Source organism: Malaclemys terrapin (assembly GCF_027887155.1).
Source record: "Malaclemys terrapin pileata isolate rMalTer1 chromosome 20 unlocalized genomic scaffold, rMalTer1.hap1 SUPER_20_unloc_2, whole genome shotgun sequence".
Taxonomy (NCBI): Eukaryota; Metazoa; Chordata; order Testudines; family Emydidae; genus Malaclemys; species Malaclemys terrapin.
Window position 1 is genome coordinate 542,729 of NW_026530189.1, and position 10,330 is coordinate 553,058.

Here is a 10,330-nt window from a genome sequence, read left to right on the forward strand (position 1 = left end):
CGTAGAGGGCGTGGCCCTAGCCTGGTCCCAGCTCTGGCCATTCCAGCCAATCAGCGCTCCCGGCAGTAAGGCGGCTTCTCCACTAGCCAGTCAGGGCTTCAAGCTGTGAGGGGTCGTGCCCCCGCCGCTGTCTGTCTCTGTGCCAGCCAATCAGGCTGCCAGGGGGCGTGGCCTAATTGTGTCCCTGGCTGTTTCTTACTCAGCCAATCAACGGTCCCTGCGTTATGCGGGGGGCGACCCTGCTAACCAATCAGGGCCCCGGCCCGCGAGGGGGGCGTGGCTCTTGTTTCGCTGACCAATAGGCGGCGCGCTCCTAGGACGTGACCGTTGAGGGGGGCGCGCTCCGCCCCCCCTCAGCTTCCGGCCGCCAATCAGCGCTCGGTGGCGGGAAGGGGTGTGGCCTGCGTAGCCTCGCTCTCATTCTCGCTTCTCCCGCCGACCTCGAGGCAGCAGCAGCTCCGCCGCGCTCCGCTCCGACCCATCCCGGTGAGCGCCGCCGCCCGCCCGCCCGCCCGCTCGCGGGGCCCGTGGCGGGGAGCGGCGGGCGGGGAGCGGTGCTTGGGGCGGCCTGGCTGGGGAGAGGCAAGCGGGAGGGGGGGGGTCAAAATGGCGCCGCTCGCCGCCGCCTCGGCTGGGCCTGGGCGGCAGGGGGAAGACGCGCTGCGCAGGCTGCGCATGCGCGGCGGGCGCCGAGGGAGCGGCGCGCAGGCGCGGCCCCGCGTGTCCCTGCCCGCGAGGCCGGGGCGCGGGGGTGGGCGGTGGAAGGGCCGCGCATGCGCCTGGGCGCGCGCGCGCGCTCGCTCGCGGCCCTGAGGCAGCCTGGGGTGGTCGCCACGTGCGGCGACCGGGCCCCACGTGCTCGCTGCCATCTTGATGGGGCCCGGCCTCGGGGCGGGGGGATCGCTCCCCCGCTTGGGATTGTGGGGCCACAGCGCCCCCCAGCCGGGTGGGGGCTGCCCCCCGCCCCCATTGCGGGGTCTTGATCTCTCAGTGGGGGGGGGTCCTGGGGGCTGCATGTGAGTGGGGGGGGATCAGCGCTAACCTGTTAGCACCCACCTCGTCACCCCCCCTCCCAAATATACAGCAAATGGGCCTTAAATCTATCTCCAGGCCTTTCTCCCGCAGCGCCCGGCTTCCTGTCGGAACATTTCTTTGGGGGGGGGTCTTTTTTCCCACTGGCTTGCGTGGGTGTCCATTGAAATCCATGTTTGTGAATATTTGCCGATAAAAATCCAATCTAACCTTCGGGTTACCATAGAGCCATGGGGGGGGTGTGCCCATGTGCAAGGCTCTGTACAAACGTGCAACAAAACGATCATCCTTGCCTCAAGGATTTTCCCCATCTAAGTATAAGAGGAGAGACAACAGATGGAGACAGGCAGATGGGGAATACAAGGAAACAATGAGACAATATTGATCGGCAGTGGTTTCGGCACACCAGCGGCCGGTCTGTTGAGGGTTTTGGTTTTGGGGGGTTTTGGGGTTAGTTGTTGTTTTTTTTTTTTTTTTGTAGTTTGGGTTTTTTTTGTGGATATCGTGGCAAAGAAGGGATTTGACAATAGATAATGGGGTCTCTCTGCAGATGTTTACAGGGAGAACTCCCAAGTGGGAGGGGATGCATGGGAGAAAGCATGACAGGGCAAGTGGGAGATGCAGGCTAGTGCCATGGGCCGAGCGGGAATGTGCGTCGAAACCAAATGAGGGCCGATGGGCCATGAAAGGGCCTAAAGTCGCTCGTGTCTGATGCAGTAGAGAAGGGGGAGATGGTGGAATGGGACACAGGATAACTTGGTCTGTAGCAGCTCTGAGGTCTCGTACATGCAAGAAATTCCCCCTCATCTCATTTATGATGTCACTTGCACTGAGTTTCTGGCTCTCTGAAGAGCTTCGATAGTGCCTGCCACTGGAGATGATGTGCCAGGCAAACCAGGACCTCCAGTCTGATCTACCAAAGGGTGTTGCGGCAGGGGAACTGGCCAGGGTGGGACAACTGGTCTGATGTGGGGCAGCAAGGATGGGGTGTGGGGAGAATACTTGCCTGAATGGGACAATTGATCTGGGGTATAAGGCAGGGATACTGGGCTAAATATACCATTTCCTTGATCTGACACAGTTCATTTCAGAGCCTCTTTGCTAACAAGCCACAGCTGCAGCCCCGTCCTTTCCCCAGCCACCCGCCCCTGTCCTGATTGACCAAGTGTTTGCTTCATCTGCAGGTGACTTCAGTCATGGCATCTGACGAAGGCAAGCTCTTCATCGGAGGACTCAGCTTCGACACCAATGAGCAGAACCTGGAGCAGCTGTTCTCCCCTTATGGTGACATAGCAGAAGGTAAGTTTGCCTGGCATCCAACCCCACAGCAGAAAACCAGCCCCCTCTCCCCTCCCTAGGCGCCCGGTGACATCCAGGACTCATGCAGCCTGCCTGTTAGCATGGGGGCTGCTTATGCATAAATGGAGGCAGGTGTTTGAGTGAAGTGCTGAGAGAGGAGAGGTTAGTGTGGCTTAAATATTTCTGTGGTTATGTTTTAACAATGGGGCCAGATAGGAAAGTGGATTTCTTCATGGCAAGCGCCTTTTCCTTGCAGGGAAAAGTCAATATTTTGGCTGAAAACTCAAAAGTTTTCCGGTTTGGGCCAAAAACTGGGCTTGCTTGGGCTCATTCAACCAGCCCTAGCTAACAAGAATAGAGACTTGTGGGAATCCGCTTTGCTTCTTCCGACCATAACCTGGGCTCGGACCAGCCGTGTAGTCTGAAGGTTGTGCCTGAAAGTGGCTCAAGCGAGAGCAATTGAATTGAATTGTCCCAGAGAGCACTCCACAGCTTCAACCCCAGCTCGCTTTCAAGCAGTCACATCCTGGTGCCAGCAGTGTAGTGTTAGCCCCGGCAGTCCCAGGATAGGAGAGACACAAGGTGGGCGAGGTAATATCTTTTAATGGACCATCGTCTGTTGGGCAAAGAGACTAGCTTGCGAGTTACAGCTGTCCTGTGTAGCTGGAAAGCTTTTTTCTCTGCCAGATATATTACTTCCCACTTACCTTGTCACACTCGTATCCTGGGACCAACCTGGTTACAGCTACATTGCAAACATTTGTAAGCTGTCAGTTACAATTAGGTCTAAGGGCCAGCCAAGAACGGGGCCCCGCTGTGTCTGGCCAGCACAGGAGAGGGTTGAACCCGCCAGAAGAGAGATCAATCAATGGGATGGCAGCAAACACCATGGTTTTGTGGAGGGGATCGGTGAAATGTAAATTAAAGGGGCAGGGCTGGGGGGGTGAGGCAGAGGTGAAAGATGGGAGAGGAGGGGTTGGAGCAAACCGCTGAGAGCTCTGGCTTCTCTCTGCAGTCCACCCCCTGCCCACACAGGCCACGGGGGTTCTCTCCTGCACTGGGCTAGGTTCGGGACAGTGCTGGGTGGGAGTGGGGGCCCCAGCTGGGTCCCATTTTACCCCCTTGCTCTCCAGCGCTGTCCCTGCTTAGGCTGTTTCTGCCCTGGCCAGCTGGAGTCTGGTGTCTCCAGCCTGTTGCCCTGACTCGTAAAGCACTGCGCAGAGGGGGAGTCTCCTCCCCTTTTTAAACTGAGGCCCCCCCCCCGGAGTCGAGCGTAGAACCCAGGAGTCCTGGCTGCCAGTCCCTGGACTCCTCCCCCAAGCTATCTCCCTCTGCACCTCGAATCCCTGGCGCTACAGAATGGGTGATGGCGGCTCGAGGAGGCCCTCGTGGGTGGGTTTGACCAGACACCATGGTGATGGGTGACACCAGTTGTCTCACAGTGTGGGGGGTGAAAGTGCAGGCACCCCACTATGACCCTGGCCCCCATCTGTGTGCACAGAAACCAGTGGCTTATAAGGGCTCGGAATTAATTCAGACCAAGGCAGGGTGTGAATGTGAAGCCCGGCTGCTGTTCCTAACTATTTCCATGTGTGGATGGGCCCTAAAGCCCTTCCTTCCGATGAGCATGGCCATGGGTGCTGTCAGCAGGGTCTCTAGGGCACGTCTTGGCTGCAGCTAGCCTGGGGGCAGCACCCATCTGCAAAGCTGGGCCCGTACGCTGGGCATGACTGGCGGGGTGTCCCGTGGCTCCAAGCGGGGCAGTGCCTGACTGGCTCCATGGCCTGACGGGAGGTCGGCGCCGTGGTGGGTTGTGTCCCGGGGCCCACTGGGCGTGCTGACACCCTGCCCCTCGCTCTTCCAGTGGTGGTAGTGAAGGACCGAGAGACCCAGAGATCCAGAGGCTTCGGCTTCATCACCTATCGCCGTCCAGAGGATGCCAAGGACGCCATGAGAGCTATGAATGGGGAGGTGAGTGGGGGCCAGCCCTTCCTGGCAGCCCTGTAAGTGGGGGACCCCATAGGCAGCAGCTCAGATGCAGTAAAGGGGGCTGGGAGCTAGGCAAGCCGGCCGCCCCTGTGCCCGGGTTAAAAGCTTTTCCAAGCCCAGTCTGTGTCCCCCAGACACCCTCACTGGAGCGTGGCTCTGGAGGCAGTGCTCCTGGGCGTGCACGTCGCCAGTCCCGCACAGCAGAGAGGCTGCGGGTCAGCCCAGGCAGCAGACGTGGTTGCCTGGAGCTTAGAAGACCTAGCCTGATCTCGTGTATAGCCCCAGCCATTAGATTGCCCCCAGCTGCCCGAAACTTTAGTTAGACCAAAGCATTTCAGCCCATGGGAGGCAGCGAAGCCAAGGTGCCACCAAGGGCAGGGATTTGGCAAGGTGAGATTGCTGGATGCCCCAGCAGCTCACCCGCGCCGCAGAGGAGGGTGAGAACCCCCAGGGTCCCCGTTGATCCACCCTGGGTGGGAAATTCCTTCCTGACCCCTAATCTGAGCGTGACACGGCTGCCAGGCCCACGAGACAGGGGATTACCCCCTCAGTCACAACTGGGACCGGTGCTCTGAGTCCATGTGCTTCAGAGGAAGGCAGGTGGTGGATGGGACACAACAGATCCGTCTGGCCTGACTCAGCAGCCGACCCGCTGCAGCCCTGAAGCATGAGGACGTCTTAGAGTCATGGTCTGCATCCCCTGCTCTGTCATGGCCCCCCTTCCCTGCTGGGCGTGCGAAGCCACTTCTAACCGCATCCTTTCCTCTCCCCAGTCTGTGGATGGGCGCCAGATCCGAGTTGACCAGGCCGGGAAATCATCCCGCGGCTCTTCAGGGGGCAGAGGCCGTGGTGGCTTCTCAAGAGGTGAGTGTCCCGCCCGACTGCGCCTATCGGTGCCGACCCCCAGGTGCCGCCAGTGTTAAACACCCCCCTTCTTTCTCCGCTGCAGGAGGCGGGGACCGAGGCTACGGTGGTGGCCGTTACGACAACCGAAGTGGAGGCTACGGCGGGTCCAGGGATTACTACGGCAGCAGGTGAGCGGGCGTGGGGGGTGCAGTGATCTGTTTTTGATAGTAGCTAGAGGATGGTTGGGGGGTGGATTTATTCAGGGTGGTCTGTTTTGTACGTAGCGACCAGCTGAGATTGGAGCCCTGTTCACTCTTCTGCCATGTGCCGTGGGCTGCCCCGTGCCCTTCACCCAGCTCATTGTGTGGCATGTTGGGGAGAGAATCCTGCCGACTCTCCCTCCCCAGCTTCCTGTGGTCTTTGCAAGCCACCTCTGGCAGTGAGGCTGTGACCCTGGCAGTGTGTGTGTGTGAGAGAGAGAGAGAAACTGGCACAGAAGCAATGCTGGAACCGCAAGGGGCGGGCAGAGAGCAGGTGTGACTCTCCTGCTAGTGTTCCCAGAGCCAGAAACCTGGCCCTTCGTCATCTGATCTTACTCGATCCCTTGCAACCTCCCCACCCCAGCAGAGACCCCCTGGCTGGGGGCCCGGTTTCACGCCTTGCTGTCTCCACAGGAATCAGGGAGGCTATGGGGACCGCTACTCCGGAGGCTCCTATAGAGACAGCTACGACAACTAGGGTGAGTCTGTCCTGTAGTAACCGGCCTGAGCTGCCCGGTCTCTTCCGTCCCGCCCGCCGTTTAGCCTAAATGCATGTGGAGACTCTAACCCACCAGGGACTTTTAATCCATCCAACTTCTCTCTTAAAGGGGCGCTGTTGGGCCGTCTTATAAAACCCCAGAGCTGCCTTTTAACCCGAATGGGGGAAAACACCCGCCAAACTGTAAGTTTGTAGGGGGATTTAACTCCCCGCCTTCACGTAGGACCTACTCCAAACCAGTGCGGGCTGCAGACGATGCCCAACCAAGGAAATAAGCGACGGCTGGAAGCCGACCTGGGTCCTTTTAAGAACAGCACCCTCCTGGCCCCCTGCCCCAGGGAGGGGGGCAGGGCGCGAAATGCCGCTGGCATGTCTGTGTGCCACAGTGCCTTTACCATTCTACCTGCTTCTTATCCTCAGCCCGGCAATGAACAACAGCCCTTCCCGAACTGAGATCGTCCTTCCAATGGCCGTATTTATAAAGATTTTTGGAGCTTCGCTGAATCTTACTGTTTAGTTACATCCGCCTGTACTTTCCCTTTTGTAGCCTGGTCACATGCAGCCCCGAGAGGAGAGGCCCGTTCCAGGGGCCCCCCCTCCCTTCCACCTCCCCTTCCCCCGCAAAGCAAAGATCAGGCTGGTTTCACAAGTTCTTAAAGCATTTGGGGATCTGTTTTTGTTCTTTTCAATTCGGCTTCTTTTAATTGGCCAAAATGGGAGGTGGGGCCTGATTCTGACCCGCGGAGCGTGAGCTGTGGAGGGGTTTTCACTTTTTTTTATAACACCTTTGTAGTTTTGTAAATTTTCTTTAGCATGTAGGAAGGGGAGAGGCAAATCTCTCAGGTAGAACAAAGGGAGACTCACGACTCGTGTGCAAAAGGTATTTTTCCTGCGAGATGTAACCGAGCCCGAGCTTAGATTTGCAAAAACTTTCCGCGAGAGGTTCTCGAAAATGTTTGTTTATATCGTCCCTTTTTTTTACTGGAAGAAGCGCTCATAATTCCATTGATACTGTGTTTTTGAAGTGGTGAAGGAATTCCTGTATTCAGTTCTTCGGCTTTACGGAGCCTATTAAAGACAGTCCGAAACAAACTCTCTGCTCTTGACCTTTTGCCAGTAGCGAAGACGGCCGAAGGCGGACGGGTGCGTGGATGTTAGAGAGGGTGGGACGACGGGAATTCGATCGCAGGATGACTGAGCTATCCAGGTGGCTGTGAAAAAGGCACCCCTAAGAACAGCCGTCTAGCCCTGTATCCTGTCTCAAGGGGAACGTACAGATCAGGGTGATTATGGAGTAGTTCACCCCTGTCTGCCTCCCCCGGCTTCTGGTAGTCAGAAGTTTAGAGTGGTCCCAAGCATGTGTCCCTGATGGTATGCCGGCCGGGCCGGGTCTCGGGGAAGGGATTTCCTGGGCCCTCATCTCTGCTCCTGTTGGTGCTTTCAGATCCTTGGTAAGAATCTGGCTCTCTCCGTTGACCCAGGGCAAACTGCCAGGGATCTGGGGCGGCTGCGGCTGGCCGGGCTGGCGTTGGGCAGGGCTGAATTCGGCCTGTGTGTAGCTAGCTCTGTCCAGACCTGGCCCACCTGCAGAATTTTCTGTTAGTGTGTGAGACCAAGGCCAACCCCCATGGGGTGAGGTAACTCCTGCTCCCACATTCCTCCTCCAGGGCACGTTCTGCAGCTAGCACAAACCATGGTCCTTCTTTTGGAGGCCGGTCTGACACTTCCCTGGGGGGCAGCCTGACCTCCAAGGCTCAATCCCGATCCTTTAGCCATCCCTTTCAAAGCCACTGTGCCCCAGCGGGTAAGGGAGGGCAGGAAACTAGACTGTGGTGGCGGGAGACTGGTGCTCCAGTGAACAGCCCTGCATAAAACCTCTGCAAACACCCACGGCTTCTTGCTCCCACTCACCCAGAGCTGGCCTTGTGTCTGCTCTCACCCTGGCGCTGCTTTGTCTCTTGACAAAGCATGTCTGTCCACTCCGCTGACACTTTGCACTCAGTCACCATTTCCATGGGCAGAAGAGAGGAGCACAGAGCGAGACAGGAGCTGGGAACAGCCCTGAGAGAGCTTTTGGGCAGAGGGCTGGCTGAAAGAGGCTAGGAGCAAGAAAACTTTGGGGCTCTAGAAATAAAAACAGGGATGGCCAAGACTGCAACAAGGGAAATAGCTGACTCTAGCACCAATTTCTCCTGCAGAACCTTGAGTTTGGCTAGCTGCTAGGCTAAAAAGGGATAACATCGGCCCATCAGAACAACCGAGCTGCGTCAGGCTAATGGCCCAGCTAGCCCACCATCCTGGCCGACAGAAGCCAGTGCCACGTGCTTTGGAGGGAATGAGTAGAACAGGGCAATTATCCCTTGTCTACAGTTTACATACTCAGAGAATATCAGAGCTGGAAGGGACCTCAGGAGGTATCTAGTCCAACCCCCTGCTCAAAGCAGGACCAATCCCCAACTAAATCATCCCAGCCAGGGCTTTGTCAAGCCGGGCCTTAAAAACCTCTAAGGATGGAGATCCCACCACCTCCCTAGGGAACCCATTCCAGTGCTTCACCACCCTCCTAGGGATAAAGTTTTTCCTAATATCCAACCTAAACCTCCCCCTCTGTAATTTGAGACCATTACTCCTTGTTCTGTATCAGAGGGGTAGCCGTGTTAGTCTGAATCTGTAAAAAGCAACAGAGGGTCCTGTGGCACCTTTGAGACTAACAGAAGTACTGGGAGCATAAGCTTTCGTGGGTAAGAACCTCACTTCTTCAGATGCAAGACTTCTTTTAGTCTCAAAGGTGCCACAGGACCCTCTGTTACTCGTTCTGTCATCTGCCACCACTGAATAGTCTAGATCCATCCTCTTTGGAACCCCCTTTTAGGTAATTGAAAGCAGCTATCAAATCCCCCCTCACTCTTCTCTTCTGCAGACTAAACAAGCCCAGTTCCCTCAGCCTCTCCTTGTAAGTCATGTGCTCCAGCCCCCTAATCCTTTTTGTTGCCCTCCGCTGGACTCTTTCCAATTTTTCCACATCCTCCTTGTGTGGGTCCCAAAACTGTACACACTACTCCAGATGAGGCCTCACCAATGTCGAATAAAGGGGAATGATCACGTCCCTCGATCTGCTGGCAATGCCCCTATTTATCCAGCCCAAGCTTCTGGCACTTGGGAGATTTAAGGACACTTAGAACATGGGCTTGCGTCCCTGACCATCTAGGCTAATAGCCACTGAGGGACGTATCCTCCAGGAACTTCTCTTCTGTCTTGAACCCAGTTCTACTTTTGCCCTTCACAACATTCCCCGGCGAGGAGTTCCACAGGTGGACTCCGTTGGGTGAAGAACAGGCGGGTTTAAAACAGAAAAAGGATCATTTCATCAGGTGCCCCCGGGTTTGTCTCTCCCGTGAAGGGGTAAAGAACACAATGTTTCCCTAGTCACTGTCTCCATCCCACCCATGATTTTATAGATCTCAAAGTCTATCCTATCCCCCCTGAGTCGTATCTCTTCCAAGCTGAACATGTGGAAGCTGTTCTGTGCCCCTGATTGTTTTGATTGCCCTTCTCTGCACCTTTTCCGAGTCGGATACAGCTCTGCTTTTCCCGGCTGATTCTGCAGGCAGCAGAGGGCCCTTTGCCCTTGGGTGGGGTTTATTCTGCCTTGCGAGCCCGGCTGCATCACCCTTAGCAAAGGGCGAGGGCCAGGTGCGTCAGCATTGGCGTTACAGCTGTGGCCTGCACGGTGACGCTCCTCCAGGGCTGGGCCAAAGGCAGCAGGCATGGGATCTGGTGGCCCTTTCATCCCCTGCTGGGGTAAATCATAGAATATCAGGGTTGGAAGGGACCTCAGGAGGTATCTAGTCCAACCCCCTGCTCAAAGCAGGACCAATCCCCAACTCCCTAAATGGCCCCCTCAAGGATTGAACTCACAAGGGGACAAGGCAGCTTTTCTTCCCCAGAGCCAGGGGGAGTCTGCTTGGCTGCCTTTGGGGTGCCCCCCTGGCTTCCAGCTGTTGAGTGTCGCTCTGCGGCTGGGTCTCCTGGGAAATTGAGTCACCAGAGGGGAGTTGATGGGGGGAGATTAGCGGAGCTGATCTTGAGGTGGGGGGTCAGAGCAGGTGGGGGGGCTGGGAGCCAGTTCTCTTATGGCTGTAGCTCTGGGGTGAATGGGGGGTGGGGGTTCTAGGAAGGGAGTTGGGTTTAGTAGGGTGTCAGTCTTATAGCTGTCTGGGGCTGGGATCCTCTCAGAGCATTAGAGGGTCGAAGGCTGGCCTACTGCAACTGGAAGACTCTTCTCAAGCCATCCATGGTTTCCCTTCCTGGGAAGGGCGTTTTTCACTGTGCCACCATTTGTGATGGGGCAGCGAGCTGAACACTTGAGGAAGCTACGGGGCTGGACGATGCAGAAGGGTACTTA

General features: G+C 56.9%; 1 protein-coding gene across 2 annotated transcripts; it reads left to right on the plus strand.

Moving 5' to 3' along the window:
• The first annotated feature begins 380 nt into the window (after positions 1-380).
• On the plus strand, positions 381-7,017 carry LOC128829540 (cold-inducible RNA-binding protein-like). Of its 2 annotated transcripts, none has more exons than XM_054015006.1 (7): positions 381-486; positions 2,217-2,331; positions 4,196-4,302; positions 5,094-5,184; positions 5,270-5,354; positions 5,841-5,905; positions 6,346-7,017. In XM_054015006.1, exons 2-6 carry the CDS (start codon positions 2,229-2,231, stop codon positions 5,902-5,904), a joined length of 450 nt encoding a protein of 149 aa, XP_053870981.1. In that variant the 5' UTR covers positions 381-486; positions 2,217-2,228; the 3' UTR covers position 5,905; positions 6,346-7,017. The 2 variants fall into 2 exon arrangements, with proteins under 2 accessions (XP_053870981.1, XP_053870982.1); XM_054015007.1 differs by having other exon boundaries at positions 6,035-6,423.
• The last annotated feature ends 3,313 nt before the right edge of the window (positions 7,018-10,330 follow it).